This window comes from Chelonia mydas, chromosome 2 (genome assembly GCF_015237465.2).
Source record: "Chelonia mydas isolate rCheMyd1 chromosome 2, rCheMyd1.pri.v2, whole genome shotgun sequence".
Lineage (NCBI taxonomy): Eukaryota > Metazoa > Chordata > Testudines > Cheloniidae > Chelonia > Chelonia mydas.
The window spans coordinates 177,826,652-177,846,797 of NC_057850.1; the positions used below are offsets into that span (position 1 = coordinate 177,826,652).

Genomic DNA, 20,146 nt, shown 5'->3' on the forward strand with positions numbered 1-20,146 from the left:
TTACTTGATGGAGGCTGTCACCAGGTAATGGTCACTGCCTACATCTGCACCCCTTTTCACTTTCACATCTGTCAGTGAGCATCACCATTTGCCATTGATCCTGATATGGTCAATCTGGTTCTTATCGCTGCTATTTGGAGAACACCGTGTCAGCTTGTGAATTTCACGGTGTTCAGATAGGGTTACGCCGATGACCAGGTCATTCATATTACAGAAATCAACAAGCCTTTCTCCGTTTTCATTCATAGTGCCACCCCCATGTCTTTCCATTGCTCTGTTGTTGTTTGTGTTGTCCTTACCGACCTTGGCATTCAGGTCTCCCATGATGATAGTTAGGCCGTGATGTGGTACTCTCTCTAACTATACCTGAAGTGCAAGGTAGAATTTGTCCTTTACTTCTTCATCACTGTTGTTTGTTGGAGCATAACACTGAATCAGGGTGATATTATTATGTTTCTGGCTCTCATAAATCTGCTGCTGATGGATTTCCATTCAAGCAGGGAATGCTCCCCTCCCTTCTTCGAAAGGATGGCAACACCCTCATGGTGTTGTCCATCACCCTGTGTAGAAAACAGCAAAGTTTCTCCCAAGGCTGCTGTTAATCTTCCTGATCCCATCCATCTGCTCTTGCTGACATCCAGGATGCGTAAGTTGTAGCGTCTAATCTCTGCTGTGACCTGAGCTAGCTTCCCTGCTTTGTACATTGTCCGTACCTTCCAAAAACCAAATTTGATTTTCGTCTTGGTGTTGAGCATTTCAGTCTTCATGCCAGTGGCTTTCTTTCAGCTTTCACCACTGGCAGTCATATGGGTCATTGACTCCTGAAGACCGTCTCACACAGTAATTGCCGATTTTTCCGTCACTGTTTCCATAACATATTTTGTTTTTTACGGGACAGGGTTGTTAGCCCTGTGCCTAATCCTCAACCAGGAGGACCAGGGTGTCTGTTTTGTCTGGTCCCTCCCCCACAGACCAATCCAGCATGGCTGAACCTACCAGGAACAAAAATCCCCTGCCAACACAGACTCTGGGGATCGTTAGAGCACGCAAGCTGTCCCACCATGACAAGGCACGTACATCAGAGGACAGAATAGTACACAGTGTTTAGGTTAATCTAACTCTAATACTACCAATTTTTGCTCCTGAAATTTTTCCCATGGAATTTTTGTATATGTGGAAGAGTGTAAAAAATTCAAGAGGGAAAATTCCCAAATGTTCCTCCTTTTGAGGAAATAAGAGAAAAAGTGCCTTTCTGCAGAGTTTTCAGTGCTGCTTTTGTTTTTGTGGGTGTATATAGTATTTTCACTTTGGATTGTGCACAAACAGTAACTTTTGCAAATCCGAATTCTCAGAGAGAGACTGTGTGTGAGAGAGAGAGAGAGCTATAAAAATAAAATAAACCCTTTGGATTGAGAGCTCTTTGGGGGCAGGGATGGAACAGAACAGATCCCTGAACCTGGTCCTGGTCTGGGGCTGTAGTTGCTATTGTAATATAAATAATACATATGTGTAATTAAATTTAATATTGGGTAAGGCAAGTGGCCCATATTTATTCATTTGCTTTGCCTTTGTAACACTGAATTCCTAAGTAGTCAAACTTTGCCTGGACTGAAAAGGTAACAGGACTAAAAAGATGATTTCTTTCACATATGTAAAATAATATAACTGTAATATATCTCCCTATTTCTTTATCAGAAATATGTCCTGTTTGGCCAGTATGAGAGAATGGAAAGGGTACCAGAATTGGTGGAGTGGCTGATCACCATTGGAGCAAATGTTGGGAGCATTGGAGCATACCCACTTCATGCAATCATCAACCTCTGTATCAAAGCAAGTGAGTGACATCCCATGTCAGTATAAAACAAAAGCAACCATAATCAACCTACAGAGAATTTGCAGATAAAGTTCATATTTAGCAATCTAAAGTAAGCTCAAATCCAAAATATATAATCTTCCATAGCTCTAGTCATTACTCTTTTAAAAAAAAAAAAAAAAAAAATTACTTGAACTACGTGTCCAGTTCATGTGTACCTGGGAGTCCTGTGAGCCTAATAGTGACCCTCTCTTCTTTGATTCAAACCTGAAGTGTAACTGATGTGACCATCTCAGACCCTGGATGTATCAACTCTGAAAAACTTGTCTGGGGATCAGGGTACATGTTTAAAATTTGCAGGCCAAATTCAGAGTTGCACATGTTAGGGAAAAAAATATTTTTTTTTTTTAATCTCCAACAAAGCAACTTGACATCATTTGTTGCTTGGTATTTTACACTATAATTCCCTCTCTGTCACCCTTAACTTTTAAAGAGAAAGTCTTTGATAGCTTGTCTGCCCACCTCAGGGGGAGGGGAGCAATAATACTTCCCCATATCCTGTCCTAACAGGACAAAGTATGCTGTTGAATAACATGTGGTTTTAATTTATAATCATTTCAGAAGGGAACCATCTTTTCAGATGGCTACTGGATGAGATACCAGACTTGAAGGGTAGTATCAACCAGCAAGACCAAGATGGTTGCACAGTCTTGCATGTCGTGGCCGCTCATTCCAGTGGATATCCTATGAAACGTATGTAATTAAAATGGACTTTTTCATTAGCACGGGCTTTTGTTTGTTATGGCAAAAGAAAAAAACTCCAGACCTTGATATTCTTTATTTCATGCCAAGGAGAATGACAAAAGGCTTGCAGGCTCAGTGTACATTTACATCTTTCTTGGTCCATTTCTGTATTGATGCTCTCAGAAATTTAAAAGAAAATTTAGGCCTCAAACTAGTCTGTGGTTTTTTTCCCCTTGTAGGGGAGAACCAAATAAAAACTTCTCTTGATGTCAGTTGCAGTGTGTCTTGGCTTAAACGTGTAAAATTTGAGAGCTGCTTTTCTTTAGCTGTCTTTTGGGGGTCAAATAGCCCTGCCATCTCTGTGGATGCTTTTATCTTATAACTATAGAAACCTAATTTTGCTTTTTATTTGCATTTCTTAATAAATCCACTGGGTGGCAACAGGAAGTAAGCATCAGTCCTGAAGTTACCCTAGGCTTTTTGTTCATTAATCACAGTGGCATTCTGGTGCCTCCCTTTGATCATCTGTGAGAGTCTCATTCATACTCTTTAATTTAGTTTGCTGTAGAGGAGTCGCATTTCTTCTCTCACAGCTATCCCATTGGTTGCACAGCAAGTACAGTTCTTGCAAAACAGATAATGGAAGAAATTTCAGAGCCATCTTGTTGACAAAACTTAGTTAAAATAACATGAATGGCAAGGCATACATGTACAAAAGCAAGAGAACTGTGTTAGTGTGCAAAGGTGTCTCACTTCTTCCCAATCTTTTCTTCTCCAAGTTTTGCCTGGTAGTCTAGTAAGCGGGACACATACAGTGATTGAAGTTGTTAACCTTGCAGTTGTGTCTGAGGAAAGTGGAAATAATCTGATGCAGTTTTCCTAGCAATCATTTATGCTCCTTTCACTTGCCTGGCTGATCCTTTGATTCTCTGATGCTGCTCCTTGCTGTTCTTTGGCTGTGATTTATAGCACATGTTCAGCTGTTTGAGGCGGCGAGTACATCTCCTTCTCTCAGGGTACACAGTGCCCATCATGATGGAATGTGACAAAGTGTGACAGGAGTATAGTCTTGTGGTATATTAAAGATATTGTGTCAAGCTTTGAATTAGAATTTATATTTTGGGGTTTGGCCTATAATGTTTGTTCTGCAATGTTTTAGAGGCAGTTATATTCGGATACTAGCTTCCTTTGAAGAGAATGGTAGTAGTGTCATTTATCAAAATGGAGATAACATATGCAACAAGACTTATTAGGTAATCATATTTTTATGCCAGTCCTAATATGGAAAAAACCTAGTGACCAGCTATGGTTTCACGCTAATCTTCGATACTTTTGAACATGCTTTCCTCTTTCGCCAACCAACCCACTAACTAAAACAAAAACAAAAATCAACCCCCCCCCCCCCCCCGCCCCCCCAATCACACAAAATCTCCAAAACAAATTGATAAAATGCCTTGTTTCCTGTAATGGCGTCTATAAAATTGAGCTGTTCTTTTTTTGATTAAAAAAGCATTTGAAACCATGGCAGTGATTTTTCTTTCATTCTGGACAAGAAGATTGTGCTAACTCTCTACTGTATTTATTTTATGTTTCAGGTCAGACAGAAAATGTGCAGATGCTCCTAAATACTGGGGTGGACCCCACTATTCCGGACGCACAAGCAAGGTGTGCCGCAGATATCTTGAAAAAAACCAAAAACTTCAAGGCAGTAGATATAATCAACAATCACTTAGCAAGACATGCTTCTTCCTCTAAGGAATCAGCAGGTACTGATTGCTTTTCCTGTTTTAAATGGCATTCTTCATGTACAGAAATGTTACACTTCTCATAGGCTGTAGTAGGTAAGTTTTTATAGCGTTCTCTAGTGGAAGTGTATCAAAGTGTGCTATTGTTGCCACCCTACCTCCCCTTGTCTCCAAAGGCCTACATAACACCCCGCTGACATTTCTAACTTCGTACTGCACCGTCCTGAAGCCTCTCTGCTCTGCCAGTGATGCCTTTTCGATGCCCTGTTGTCTGCTTCTCCCATAGCCACCTCTGGTTTTTTCAAACTGCCTTTGATGCACAGAATGCCCTCTTAGCCTTGACCTGCTGAATTACTACTTTGGCTGTGTATAGATTCCTCCTGAAGTCTTGCTGCTTCTGTGATGAATCCTAACATAATTGTTTTTAATTAAAAAAAAAAAAAATCTACCACCAAGTTGTTCACGTCAAAACTGAATTACTGCTGCAGTTGTTGTCCTTTCACGTTCCTTCCCCTCTCTAACGTTAGTCAGCCCCTCTCATTGCTTTCTGTGCAAGAAACAGACCCCAGTCCTGTAAACGCTTGCTTATGTGCTTAGCTTTAAGTATCAGTGAGACTACTCATCTGCTTAAAGTTACACAGGTGCATAAATAGTTGCAAAACTATTCGGGCTGTCTCCAGCTGTCATTCTTATGTGGTCTGTCACTTGGATAAAGTTACATTCCGCAAAGCTGCTGGCAAACTCATGCTGAGGCTGGACTTTTTGTTTTTAGGGCATTTGTTTACTAATGTAAACCATACTGTCATTGTACATTATCCTGAGTATGGGACAAATTGGGAGATATTACATTACTATGTTTTTATTTTAAAAATGTGTTTTTATCCATATAAGCTGCTGATAAAATGTGTATATATAATTATATTTTTAACCAACACCGCCCTCCCCCCCCCGCCTTTTTTTTTCAGGAAAGAGCAAAAGCAAAGCCTCAGTTGATGAAACCAACTCTTTTCTGGATGCTTTTGAGCAGTTCTTGACGTTTTGCAGTCCTGAAAACCAAGCACAGCATAAAAATTTGTTGAAGCACGAGACGGTTCAGAGATTTCTGAAGCTTTTGTCTACTGTAAAAGGTAAAGTGAATTCTCATGTCTCCCCTTCACAAACTTAATAGTACAATAGATTTGATGTTAACATGTAGCATGTTTTCCACAAGTATCTGTAACAGAAATAGTTGCAGAAAAAATATTACTTCCTATTCTTGTTGGTGGGTTTTGCATTTTTTTGATTTAAACTTTTTGAAGAATACAGAAACAAAAAAAGTCACTACAATGAAAAAATACTTAAATTTATACAGTAATTATTAACGCCATAGCAAAAGACTGTAAACATACCAAGTCTGTTCTTTTATGCTTTTAACTCCTGTGTTGGTGGTTGTTTTGTTTTTTAATTTTGACATGGGGAAAGGACCAGTGCATGACCCTGTGTATACTAGTTTCAAATATAATCTAAAACAGGGGCGGGCAAACTTTTTGAGGGCCACATCGGGGTTGCAAAACTGTATGGAGGGCCTGGTAGGGAAGGCTGTGCCTCCCCAAACAGCCTGACCTCAAGCCCCCGCCCCCCCCCCCCCCCCCGGTCCCCTGACTGCCACCCGGGACGCCCTGTCCCTTATCCAACCCCCCGCCCCCTTACCATGCTGCTCAGAGCAGCAGGAGCTCGCAGCCCTGCCGCCCGTGCTGCCCAGCAGGAGCAGCAGAGCACTGGCGGCACGCTGAGGCAGCAGGGGAGGGCCAGGGGTAGCCTCCGCGGCCAGGAGCTCAAGGGCTGGCCAGGACAGTCCCGTAGGGCCCGTGCGCCGTCGTTTACTCTGATCTAAAAGGTGGTGTTTTAATAATTGTCATGTCTGTGCCATGTTACATCATAACTGCATTAATGCATCTATGTGCAACGAATATTACTATATTTTCCACCACTTTGTCACCAATGTAAATTACCTTAATCAAAGCTGCATTTAACAATTTTTTCAATCATACTGAATAAACTGGAGGCGTGTTAGCGTTCCATTTTCTGCCGATTAAACATCGTGCTATTAATGACCTGTTAGTACCTATTCCATGGTGTTTGCTGGGAGATTTAATTTTATTCTACTAATTTCAATATACCGAGTTTGGAGAGGGGGCAGATCTTTGTATTCAGAACTGCAGAAAGACTTATGCATATATTCTGCTTTTTATGGCAGTTTCTGGCAAGAAAAAATTACATAGGACAAGTTAGCTGATGGTTGGTAGCATCTCCAGCATTTTCTGTGGTTAACTAAACTTGCGTAATGTTCGACATTCTGGTATGAGCCCTGTTTAGGAGGCGCATCTTTTTTTTTTTTTTTCTTTTTAAACATTTATAAATTTCTCAACCTCAATAAGGAAGAAGTGTGTGTCCTTTGGCATTTTGTTGTGACACTGAGAAAATGTCCACACTTTGAGCTGGATGTGCGATTACCAGCTCAAGGGGACATACCCACACTACTCTGATTGAACTAGTGCGCTAAAAATAGTATGGTAGCCACAGCAGGAGGGGCTAGCTGCCCAAGTATGTGCCTAGTGCATATATGTACTTGAGGTACACCAGCTTGATCGGAGCTGACATGGGTATATCTCCTTGAGCTGGGATTTACACCCCCCAGCTCAAAGTGTAGATGTATACCCTTAGAGTGTCGATATGAGCATCAGAAGTAGCAGCCTCTAAGGAGAAATAACTCCGTTGCAATGCCTGATCCTGGAAAGTTGGTTTGATAGTATTACACAATCTTTTCTACCAGTTGAGATACAGGTCAATGGTCATTTTATGTGGCTAGCCATTGCTGTAAAAGGGATTTCTTGAGCAGAGAGAAGAACTGAAAAAAACTTAGGATTCCTACATAATTTTGAATACAAGTTATCATATTTTCAGGGTGCTTCCTTGCTTGAGAAAACTGTTAACTTCGTTTAGGGTAAAGAAAGAGAAGCTCTTTGTGGAGGGAAACCTGTCTTAACACCCTCCCCTGAAGAATGGTAAAAGCTTTTCCCATGGATGTTTGAGTGAGGTACATATTATCAGTCTGTTTTAAATGAACTTGCTTTTGTTTATCTGGCGTGCAGATGAAGTCTCAGAGCTGTAAACCCAAAGATCATTTACCCACAGAAAGTATTTTGCATACATATTGAAACCTATCTACAGGTAAAATTTGCATGCTTTTCAGCATTACCACTGTGAAGACCGAACTTAGAGCTTGAGTATTTTCCTACTGAAACATAAAAAACAATGCAATGGGAGCGGTGGCCAAGCCTTGTTGATTATGTCTGGAACAGAAGGGGAGTTGCATTGACTCCCTTTCTCTAAGTACCTGACCCAAAGCACATTGAAGTCAACGGAAAGACTCCCATTGATTTCAGTGGACTTTGGATCAAGCCCTAAATTACTAGGATTTAAGGGAGGTAGCGGGGACTCTTGAGAATAAAGCAGTGGAATAGAGAAGACATATTTCGGGCCAGGACAGATCTTGGGAGACAGGCCAGCCCTTGCCTACAGACAGCCCCCCAACCTGAAGTAAATACTCACCAGCAACCAAACACCACACAACAGAACCACTAACCCAGGAACATATCCTTGCAACAAAGCCCGTTGCCAACTGTGTCCATGTATCTATTCAGGGGACACCATCACAGGGCCTAATCACGTCAGCCACACCATCAGAGGCTCGTTCACCTGTACATCTACCAATGTGATATATGCCATCATGTGCCAGCAATGCCCCTCTACCATGTACATTGGTCAAACTGGACAGTCTCTATGTAAAAGAATAAATGGACACAAGTCAGACGTCAAGAATTATAGCATTCAAAAACCAGTTTGAGAACACTTCAATCTCTTTGGTCATTCGATTACAAACCTAAAAGTTGCAATTCTTCAACAAAAAAAACTTCAAAAACAGACTCCAACGAGAGACTGCTGAATTGGAATTAATTTGCAAACTGGATACAATTAACTTAGGCTTGAATAGAGACTGGGAGTGGATGGGTCGTTACACAAAGTAAAACTATTTCCCCTTGTTTATTCCCCCCCTGCCCCCCCCCCCCCAACCCTCACTGTTCCTTAAATGTTCTTGTCAACTGCTGGAAATGGTCCACCTTGATTATCACGACAAAAGGTTTTTTCCCCTCCTGCTGGTAAAAGCTCACCTTAAGTGATCCTTCTTGTTACAGTGTGTATGGTAACACCCATTGTTTTATGTTCTCTATGTATATAAATCTCCTCACTGAATGCATCCGATGAAGTGAGCTGTAGCTCACGAAAGCTTATGCTCAAATAAATTTGTTAGTCTCTAAGGTGCCACAAGTACTCCTTTTCTTTTTGCGAATACAGACTAACACTGCTGCTACTCTGAAACCTGTGGAGGAGAGTGAGCCTAGGATGCAGTTTGAAGGCTTAAGGGGGGGGAAGGTGTCATGGTGCTAGGAAGCCACTTTCTGCTCACCTCCACCTGCTTAGCCATAGCAGAGAGGGCCAAAGATGCCAGGGAGGATCACAAAAGTTGGTGAGGGCTGACAGGAGATGGAGCTTCCACTGTTAGCTGCTCTCCTAAAAGCGAGCAAAACCTGTCACTATCCTCATGGCAGGGAACATAGAGTTGCTCTTCTCCCTTGCTGGCTCAGTGCACCTCCCCCATCTTGTCTTTCATGTGGGGGTGGATGGGGGGCAGCAAGGCACCCCTTCCGAATGGTCTCCTTTTTCCACCTGCCCCAGTTATATGAGCTCTACCCCACCACACATGCAACTGCCGGACGTTCCTCAGGACCAACAACCCCCTGTCCTCAGAAGCTGCTGACTTGCTCTCAGGTGCTGCCCTACCTCACCTTTCCTCCCCAGTGACACTTAAGAGAAATACCCTGGATTCTGCTTTTAGAAATCTGGTTTCTTCAGGCTAGAGAGTTCTGGCTGGGCTCCTGCTTTGAATAGAACGGGGTGTTGGCTGTGTCACCTGCTTATCAAACAGTGTTGTTGTCTGAATGGTGGTGTGCTTCCTTTGAGCTCTTGCAGCTCCTGTTGGCCCTCTCCAGGCAGCCTAGGTTGCTATAAACCACATGCTGGGTCGAGAAGGGATGAGTGGAGGTGTGTGCTCTGAGGGACTTTTCTCCTCAGTCCCCTCCCACCACAGCTGCTATGGGGAGCCAGCACTTCAGCTCACAGGCAGACAGATGTTCTAGTTGAACTTGAGTTTCTCATGGCCTTGCTGTCTGCTGACCCCCTGGATGTGGGGAGTTCACAGCCTGCCAGGCCTCAGCCCCCTGCAAGGTCATGGTACCAGATCAGACCAACCCTGAGGCATGGCTCAAGAGTTGGACTGACTACGGCTGGTAGCTCAGCCCACATAGTGCTGGGCTTGCAACAAGTGCTAGTCTCCGCATGCTATCTTCACTGCAATGCCTCTGCATCAGCTATGTCTATCCTGGCAGAGGTTGGGTTCACAAACCACTCCAGGTTCCCTGAGGCAGCCTTGACAGATTCCTGTTTTACGGGTCCCCAAAGTAATAGCTTTATGGCAGGCTTCGAGGTGCCTTTTAGCCCAGCTCTAAGATGGTAGGTACCAAGTTTATTTCTGATGCTGCCAATAGCATCTTGCCACCTGTCTCTGAATGCCCTTTGAGGGGCAAAGCAAAATACAGATCTGTTGTTCCTGGAAGGGCTATCGCATGTCCCCCTAAAACTCAACACTTGGCTAACAGCTGCTTTCTAAAAGATAAAAAACATTTTTAATTTTTCTTCCCTTCTGCAGCATTTCCCAAACTTTGGAACTCTGGGCCGGGGAGGTGGTATGCTGGGATACCATAGGGGTGAGAGGTGGTGGATCATGGTAGTTTTTCAGCATGAGGATATTGGAATTTAAAAATGGGAAATGTTTCATCTTTACAAAAACTAAAACTTAACATTTGATCAAACCGTTTTCTATCTTGATCTTAGAAAGCTGTGCACATACTGTGGTTGCATACTGGATGTGTGAGAGAGAGGGAACACCGCTTGGCAAGCAGTCGGTCAGACCAAAAAGGGATTTTGGTGATGGGAAATGCTCTGCTAATCCCTAACTGTGTAACCCCCAGCATGTTTTGAAATGTACTGTTATAAATATGAAAGCCTGTAAGGGAGTTGTGATTAAATGGGCATTTAAAAAGGGTAATCCGTTGTAATCAGAGAAAGGTGAGTAATCCCTGGTCTACTCTATCCCTCTAGCCTTTTATGCTTCACTCATGACCATGCCACTGAGTCTCTGCTCTACTCTTCTTCACCCAGATTTTCAGGATACTAACCCTTTCATTTTTATAGCTATTAAATAGATTCTTTCCATTGTGCCTAGTCTCTTTCTGAGTAGGTTCTTTCTCAAACCCCCTCCCCCTTTTTTCCTAAATTCCAAAGAGTCCAAGGCTTTCAAGATTTGTGAACATGTTCAAGTGAAATTTTTCTCAGAAAAGAGAGAGCATAAAAATGATGGCATTTTCTTATTCAACAGAGCTGCACCCTGTGTCAGAGTTCTGTATGCTGCCTTTAGTGACAAAAATAAATGTTAGAATTGTAAAGCCAACAGAGCAAAAAGAAACTGTGTTTTGTTCTGGCTTACAGCAGAACTATTTAAATTAGTTCCTAGCATAGGGACAGATTTTGCCCTCAATTACACCAGAGCAATTCAATTAAAGAACTTGAAGACAACTGAGTTGCACAGTTGAAACTGAGAGCAGAATTTAGTCTGCAGAATCTTTTATTCAGATCTTTCTGAGCTGGCAGTCAGAAAACTCATATATGTACTTGTATAAACTCAGCAAATTTGATCTGGAAATAATTAGTAAATGGCAAACACGGAATCCCATGTTACTGTTTTGTTTAGAGTCACTCTTCAAATAGAACTGTGTTAAGATCCAAACCCAGAGCCTGGGTCCTGGGCTGACAGAGGTATGGAAGAGGGGGATGAAGCAGCCTTCCTGGCCCCCATGGGAATAGAGAGGACAGGAACGTGTTTGCTGCAGCAGCCTTGTTCCTGACTCACCTGTACCCTTTGTTTGCTCATTGCTGCACAGGGAGTTTGTGTGGTTTGGGGCTTTGTCTTGCTGTGGAGTGCGTACCACATGTGTGTCACATCCTCTGTACAGCAGAACCCCACCAGTTCCACTGCTAAGGGCCTGGGTTTTGCCCTAAGTGTCTGTGTCTGTCTGGACTCTAGTAAATTGATCTCTCTATTAGGGTATGTCTACACTACGAAATTAGGTCGATTTTATAGAAGTTGATTTTTAGAAACCGATTTTATACAGTCAATTGCGTATGTGCACTCTAAGCGCATTAAGTTGGCGGAGTGCGTCCTTACTACTGTGGCTATCCCACGGTTCCCGCAGTCTCTGCTGCCCATTGGAATTCTGGGTTAAGCTCCCAATGCCTGATGGGGCAAAAACGTTGTCGCGGGTGGTTTTGGGTACATGTCTTCAGGCCCCCCTCCCTCCGTGAAAGCAACGGCAGACAATCGTTTCATGCCTTTTTTCCTGGGTTACCCATGCAGACGCCTTAGCACAGCAAGCATGAAGCCCGCTCAGCTCACCATCACTGTACGGCTCCTGGGTGCTGCTGGCAGATGCAGTACTGCATTGCTACACAGCAGCAGCTCCTTGCCTTCGCGGCAGACGGTGCAGTAGGACTGATAGCCATCGTATGTCTCCTGGGTGCTCCTGGCAGACGTCAGTGAGGTCGATCAGGGGCACCTGGACAGACATGGCTGTTTTCCTCTTAGAGTACCGAATGGGAGCCAGAGACTCCAGGTCATTCTCTTCTTTAAGTTTCGTCTCATGAAGATTCAGTCTTGCCTGGAATATCATGCGAGTTGGAGGCTTCTGCCTCAGGCTGCTCTCCCAGCTGGCAGCACCATGTGGTCGCACCTACCCCAGCCTACCCCTTGCTCCCATGGCTCATGAAGCCTGGACAGTAGTAAGGAGCAGTTCAACTGTAGGCTGAGCAAGTGCAGAATCATAGAATATCAGGGTTGGAAGGGACCTCAGGAGATCATCTAGTCCAACCTCCTGTTTAAAGCAGGACCAATCCCCAACTAAATCATTCCAGCCAGGACTTTGTCAAGCCTGACCTTAAAAACTTCTAAGGAAGGAGATTCCATCACCTCCCAAGGTAACGCATTCCAGTGTTTCACCACCCTCTTAGTGAAAAAGTTTCTCCTAATATCCAACCTAAACCTCCCCCACTGCAACTTGAGACCATTACTCCTCGTTCTGTCATCTGCTACCACTGAGAACAGTCTAGATCATCCTCTTTGGAACCCCCTTTCAGGTAGTTGAAAGCAGCTATCAAATCCCCCCCGTCATTCTTCTCTTCCACAGACTAAACAATCCCAGTTCCTTCAGCCTCTCCTCATAAGTCATGCGTTCCAGTCCCCTAATAATTTTTGTTGCTCTCTGCTGGACATTTTCCAATTTTTCCACATCTTTCTTGTAGTGTGGGACCTGAAACTGGACACAGTACTCCAGAGGAGGCCTCACCAATGCCGAATAGAGGGGAACGATCATGTCCCTCAATCTGATGGCAGTGCCTCTACTTAATACATCCCAAAATGCCATTGGCCTTCTTGGCAACAAGGGCACGCTGTTGACTCATATCCAGCTTCTAGTCCACTGTAACCCCTAGGTCCTTTTCTGCAGAACTGCTGCCTAGCCAGTCGGTCCGTAGTCTGTAGCAGTGCATGGGATTCTTCCGTCCTAAGTGCAGGACTCTGCACTTGTCCTTGTTGAACCTCATCAGATTTCTTTTGGCCCAATCCTCCAATTTGTCTAGGGCCCTCTGTATCCTATCCCTATCCTCCAGCGTATCTACCTTTCCTCCCAGTTTAATGTCATCTGCAAACTTACTGAGGGTGCAATCCACACCATCCTCCAGATCATTAATGAAGATATTGAACAAAACCAGCCCGAGCACCAACCCTTGGGGCACTCCACTTGATACCAGCTGCCAACTAGACATGGAGTCATTGATCACTACCCGTGAGCCCGACAATCTAGCCAGCTTTCTATCCACCTTATAGTCCATTCATCCAGCCCATACTTCTTTAACTTGCTGACGAGAATACTGTGGGAAACCGTGTCAAAAGCTTTGCTAAAGTCAAGGAACATGTCCACTGCTTTCCCCTCATCCACAGAGCCAGTTATTTCATCCTAGAAGGCAATTAGATTAGTCAGGCATGACTTGCCCTTGGTGAATCCATGCTGACTGTTCCTGATCACTTTCCTCTCCTCTAAGTGCTTCAAATTGATTCCTTGAGGACCTGCTCCATGATTTTTCCAGGGACTGAGGTGAGGCTGCCTGGCCTGTAGTTCCCAGGATCATCCTTCCCTTTTTTAAAGATGGGCACTACATTAGCCTTTTTCCAGTCATCCGGCCTCCCCGATCGCCATGAGTTTTCAAAGATAATGGCCAATGGCTCTGCAATCACATCCGCCAACTCCTTTAGCACTCTCGGATGCAGCGCATCCAGCTCCATGGACTTGTGCTCGTCCAGCTTTTCTAAATAGTCCCAAACCACTTCTTTCTCCACAGAGGGCTGGTGGTAGAATGTGCCTTTGGACATTTAAAAGCTCGCCAGCACTGTTTGCTGACTAGGTCAGACCTCAGCGCAACCAACATTCCCATTGATATTGCTGCTTGCTGTGTGCTCCATAATATCTGTGAGAGTAAGAGGGAGACGTTTATGGCGGGGTGGGAGGTTGAGGCAAATTGCCTGGGGGCTGATTTTGAGCAGCCAGACACCAGGGCGATTAGAAGAGCACAGCAAGGCGCGCTGTGCATCAGAGAGTCTTTGAAAACCAGTTTCATGACTGGCCAGGCTGCGGTGTGACAGTTGTGTGTGTTTCTCCTTGATGCAAACCCGCCCCGTTTTTTGTTGATTTTTAATTCCCTGTAAGCCAACCACCCTCCCCCCTTCGAAATAAAGTAACTGTTGTTTTGTAACCATGCACTCTTTCTTTATTAATTAAAAAAAAAATGAGATAACTGACAAGGTAGCCCGGGTGGGGTGGGGGAGGAGGGAAGGACAAGGCTACATTGCTTATTGTAGTCACACTAAAAATCAAACTGTTTGAATGACAGCCTTCTGTTGCTTGGGCCATCCTCTGGAGTGGACTGGCTGGGTGCCTGGAGCCTCCTCCTCCGCGTTCTTGGGCATCTGGGTGAGGAGGCTATGGGACATGGGAAGGGAGGGCATGTGGTTATACAGTGGATGCAGTGGGGAGTCTGTGCCCTTGTTGGCTTTCCTGCAGCTCCAACAGACGCTTCATGAAGTCTGTTTGCTCCCCATTAGCCTCAGCATTGCATCCTGTCTCCGCTCTTTGCGCTCACTTAATTCTTTCCTGGCCTCTGCCACTGAATGCCTCCATGCATTAAGTTGTGCCCTATCAGAGCAGGAGGACTGCATGAACTCAGCAAACGTCATCATGAGTGCGTTTTTTTTCGCCTTCTAATCTGCAATAACTTCAGGGACGGAGATGATAGGGGGAGCGTAGAAACATTCTACGCTCTACAATTCTGGGGGGACTGCATGGTCACCTGTGCTGCTGAGTGCTGCTGAGTTCGCCACGCTGACCAAACAGGAAATGAAATTCAAAAGTTCCCAGGGCTTTTCCTTTGTACCTGGCTAGTGCATCGGAGTTCAAAGTGCTGTCCAGAGTGGTCACAATGGAGCACTCTGGGATAGCTTCTGGAGGCCAATACCGTTGATTTGGTCCACACTACTCCAAATTTTACCCAGCATGGTCAATTTTAGCGCTACTCCCCTCGTCAGGGAGGAGTACAGAAGTCTATTTTAAGAGCCCTTTGGGTCGACGGAACAGGGTTGGTTGTGTGGACGCGATCATTTTTAAATCGACCTAATGCGGCTAAATTCGACCTAACCCCGTAGTGTAGACCAGGCTTTAGAGACAAAGGTAGTCCCTCTAGCCATAGGTGTGATGAGCCTGCCTAAGAAAAGTTGAAGTTCATTAGCATAGTCACACTTTCTGCTGGGAGAAGCTTAGAAGCCAGGAAGAGAAATGATGTCCTAAGGACAGGAGGGGATAAAAAGGGTTCAGAAGAGTGCAGCAGTTGAGGTTTGTTTCAGAAAATGAGGGATAAGAGCAGGAGAATAAACATCTTTTTTTTTTTTTTTTATTCCCATGAATTTAGTCCTTTTGATAAAGGTGCCAGACTGAGAGCCCCAGAGGTGGAGGTCCTTTAACAGATACAGCAGAGGCAGCAGCACTGCAAATTTCTCAGTACAGCCTCACCTAAGTGCCTAAGCCCTTTCCAGGAGACCATCACCTTTAGGATTAAAAGTGTAGTTCACTCTTCGCGCCTTATGAATACTTGGCCTCTGCTGGTTGTGAGTTAGTGACAACTGTGGTGATATATTTTGTCATGTGCACACCCCTGTCCATTAAGAAGTGGACGGAGGCCAACTCACTTCTCATAGGGAACCAAGCAGCTTCTGGTGATACATGTTGTTAAGCAAAGTAGAATTCTTTCTGTAAAGCAATAATTAGAACGCTCTCCTGACCTGGAAACAGAAAGTCCGTGTCTGCTTTCAGTTTTTGTTTGTGTTTTTTGTTTTTCTTGATTGTTATATTGATCAGTGTTCAGGTCTCCCTCCCTTTTTGGAGGGTTATTTAAATCCAGTCTAATTTGTCCAATTCTGTCTGGCTTTACCTGCTATCTGATCTCCGTATAGGAAGCCTCCTCTATATTCAGTACCGTTGTATTTAGCTTGAGACAGTTTAATAGCCAAAAGAAAAGGAGCACTTGTGGCACCTTAGAGACTAACAAATTTATTTGAGCATAAGCGTTCGTGAGCTAGCTGTAGCTCACGAACGCTTATGCGCAAATAAATTTGTTAGTCTCTAAGGTGCCACAAGTCTGCGAATACAGACTAACACGGCTGCTACTCTGAAACCTGTCTTTAATAGCAAAGGTGCTTTACTCTTAACCCTTTGGATTCTCCTCCAAAGGCTTCTGCATTAACTAATTAATATTTAACGGTCAAGATTCCACAGTTGCGTATTTGGTGCCTGATAAGGACTCCTTTCCTGACACTGGGAGTTGTTCTGAAACTGAAGGTTTTTTCTTCAGGTGTTAAGAACTTGCACTATTGGGGCAATTAGATGCAGTTGCTGTCTGATTTTGCATTCTCTGTCTGTACCACATCCAGTCAGTCCTCTCATTCTTTGTGAGAAGGTTTGAGGTATCTGGAGCGTCATTGTGGTTTACAACTCACCTCCCATTCAGGGTATAACAACCCGAGTTATTGCTTTGCCATTTTCCAAGAATGGGAATTGTCTGATTGAATACTTTTTGAGATATCCAGTGATTTCTTGTTTCCTTGAGGTACTAAAGTAGCAACTCATTTACCACTAGTTTGTGAAGTCCTTTATGGAGTCCTAAATCTTCTGTCTTGAAAAAATATGGTCAAACTGCAGCTTTATTATGTAGTTGGTGGCCTTCGTTATCAGGACCTCAGACCAGAGGTTCATAATAGTCCCTTCTGGCCTTAAAATCTATGAATCTAAGCCTCCTAAGCAGATCTCGGAACAGAACCTTCTTGCTTGCCTAAGGTAGCATTGATTTTGTTTGTTTGTTTTTCCCTCCATGATGCTGGATATAGAGTACTAATGCAAGGCTACCAGTTACATATACTGTATTTTACATATTATACATTATACATATTACATATACTGTATTTTAATGGGGATTTTTCTTTTTTCCAGTCAGTGATTCTGGAATCAGTTTGCATTGGTCGTTATTTTATTGCTATTCTGCTTCTATTTAATTATCTTTTGCTTTGCTTCCTTGCAGAAATTCCTAAAGAAATGGTTTGTGACATTTATGATACCTGTGCTAGCAGCTTCATAAAGCTTTTGTTGGAGAAGCAAATGTGGCATGAAGTTTTGCTATTGCTAACACGGAAAGCCAACGGGGAAATGCCATCATGTGGTGGACTCATCAGAAACTGCAGTCTTTCAGACCTCAACATTGGCAGTGTTATCAAACAGGTTGACAGACGGGATAAGCGACGGGTGCATCTCGTAAGATGCTTGCTAGAAAGAGGAGGTGAAAACTCAGATATTAAAATGTCCTAGAAGATTTTGAACTTCTATTTGCTAACTGAAACAGATTATTTTAGAAATATCACAACCTGACTCTTCTGGCCCAGTGTAAATGCAATAGTGTTTTATTAAAGGCTTGATTCTGTCCCCTATATTGATTGTGGAGTAAGCTACTACTCAGCTTGAGTAAGTGTGGCAGAATCTGATCTGAAATGGATATAGGATTGTATTTGGGGAGGAAATGGTCAAGCATTATTTTTGCCTTAAGCTTTGCTTGATTTTTTTTTTAATTGTAGTTAGTTTGTTTGTTTTTGTTTATTTTACTTCCTCATTCCCTTTTCCTCAATTTCTTCCTGGTTAAAAGAGCAGAATTGACATCATTGCCTTGGTGTGTCACAGTTGCTTTAGCTATTCACTTCTTGGGAGACTCTTCATAAAGAGACTACCACGCTTATCCATTTTGAAGTTTCCACTTTAAATCTGAATGGGAAATTACAGGTTTTCTCATTTTGGGTGAGGAGAACTGTAAAGAGCCTGTGTTCTTTGTTCTGAATGTAAATGGGCACTGTTAGCCTCACTTAGGACCCTCATATTATTTTCCTTAAGGTTTTTCATAGCAAAATGTATTTTCTCACACACACATACACACACACACACACCTTTCTATATAGTATTCTAGGTGCTTTACAATAAACACACACACACACACACACACACCCTCTTTCTATATAGTATTCTAGGTGCTTTACAATAAGCATAAGACAAGCTCCATCCTCCAAAGGGTGTTCAGTGCAAGTAGCTGAAGTTTTAAAAAGAGAGAGGGAGAGAGAAAAAAGATGAAATAGCCATTGTGGCTCACCATATATGACGGCTTTTGGAGAAGAGGAGCAGTTACTAGTTGTGACTGTTCTGTTTTAGTCCTTTGCTCCTGCTAGGTCTGGCAATCAGGACTACTCTGACACGTTTTTTCCCCCCTCGACCGATGCAGTGGGGATAAATTAATAATTTTAAAAGGGGTGGGGGGAAGTAGTCTTAATGTGTGCCACTAATGTGTACAAGCAGCACTATAGCTTTGTGTAGGTCTGAAGCCAGAAGAACTCACATTCTTTTCTTTTAGTATGTGACTTCTACACTGATTTATTGAAACGGGTATGTTGAGGCCTTCATATTTAAAGAGAAAAATTGTTTTTAACTTGACTCAGTTTTGGGAGCGCTCATATGAGGTTGGCTTAATATTTGAATTTCCTTAATATTCTGTTAAATGTATAAATGTGATCAGCTGGCTAAACAATGCATATATTCTTTTTTAACATCTACTTTCTCAACAACTGAAACTGAAGTCTTACATTTGATGCTCTCTTTGAGTTTACAGATCTAATGTATCAAATTTAATCTTAAGTATTCCAATCTATTTCACTAGCTTCACCTGAGGGGACTGGAGCCATTCCTGAAAAACCACTGCAGATATGCTTGAAAAATAATGATTTTGAATTGGCTTATTTGCTGCTGAGCCATGGTGCAGATACTCGGAGTGTTTCTATTGTTGAAGGTGATACTCCTTTGCATGCTGCAGTCTCCATCTGCTTAGATAAAAGTGGTGAGTCTTTCTTTTGGTGCGCAGGTCCACCTAAACGTTTATTTTATTCTGATTTATTTTTAGGAAGGAAGCTTTATTATTTCTACTTCTACACCTGCATAATGAGTAGTATTGTATAGGAACCAAAAAAAGTGAAGGGTCAGAGAAGGAAGAGAAATGTTGAAAACTGAGTTACAACTGTTGAGTCTCCAGAATTTGCCCCATAATTTCCTTAAGTTCTTTACTCTATTTTTATTCAGTCCTTACCCAAGCTAAGCATTCATTGACTTCAATGGGAGCTTTGCCTGAATAAGGACAGAATAAAAACTGAGTAAAACACTTTAGAGCTTGGTCCAAAAGAAATTAGTATAAATTAAATAATACAGATTATTTAATATTATTTTATATTGTGTTATATATTGATTTTCAGAAAGCCTTTGACAAGGTTCCTCACCAAAGGCTTTTAAGCAAAGTAAACTGTCAGTGGATAAGAGGGAAGGTCCTCTCGTGGATCAGTAACTGGTTAAAAGACAGAAAACAAAGGGTACGAATAACTGGTCATTCTCAAATGGAGAGAGGTAAATAATGCTGTTCCCCAAGGATCTGTACTGGGACCAGTGCTGTTCAACATATTCATAAATGATCTGGGAAAAAGGGGTAAACAGTGAGGTGGCAAAATTTGCAGATGATGCAAAGTTACTGAAGATAGTTAAGTCCAAATCAGACTGTGAAGAGTTACAGAGATCTCACAAAACTGGGTGATGGGGCAACAAAATGGCAGATGAGAATGCAAAGTAACGTGCATTAGAAAATATCCCAATTATACATACAAAATGATGGTGTCTAAATTAGCTGCTATTCAAGAAGGAGATCTTGGAGTCATTGTGAATAGTTCTCTGAAAACATCTGATCAGTGTGTAGCGGCTGTCCAAAAAAAAAAATCCAAAACAAAAAAACCCCCAAAACAAGAGACACCCTAGCACAGTGTTAGGAATCATTAGGAAAAGGATAGATAATAAGACAGAAAATATCATAATGCCACTATATAAATCCATGCACCCACACCTTGAATACTGCATGCGGTTCTGGTCACCCCATCTCTATAAAGATATATTAGGATTGGGAAAAG

At 42.8% G+C, this 20,146-nt stretch overlaps 1 protein-coding gene across 10 annotated transcripts in view; it reads left to right on the forward strand.

Moving 5' to 3' along the window:
• The window catches only part of TRANK1 (tetratricopeptide repeat and ankyrin repeat containing 1), a 90,431-nt gene that overhangs the window by 40,906 nt on the left and 29,379 nt on the right, over positions 1-20,146 (forward strand). For 9 of the 10 annotated variants that reach the window (XM_043540662.1, XM_027819596.3, XM_043540660.1 and 6 more), the window contains 6 exons: positions 1,696-1,834; positions 2,435-2,566; positions 4,153-4,323; positions 5,268-5,429; positions 17,191-17,445; positions 18,862-19,038. In XM_043540662.1, the coding sequence (XP_043396597.1) occupies positions 1,696-1,834; positions 2,435-2,566; positions 4,153-4,323; positions 5,268-5,429; positions 17,191-17,445; positions 18,862-19,038 (1,036 nt within the window). The remainder of the gene's footprint in view (positions 1-1,695; positions 1,835-2,434; positions 2,567-4,152; positions 4,324-5,267; positions 5,430-17,190; positions 17,446-18,861; positions 19,039-20,146) is intronic. The other variant, XM_043540663.1, reaches the window with a different exon arrangement.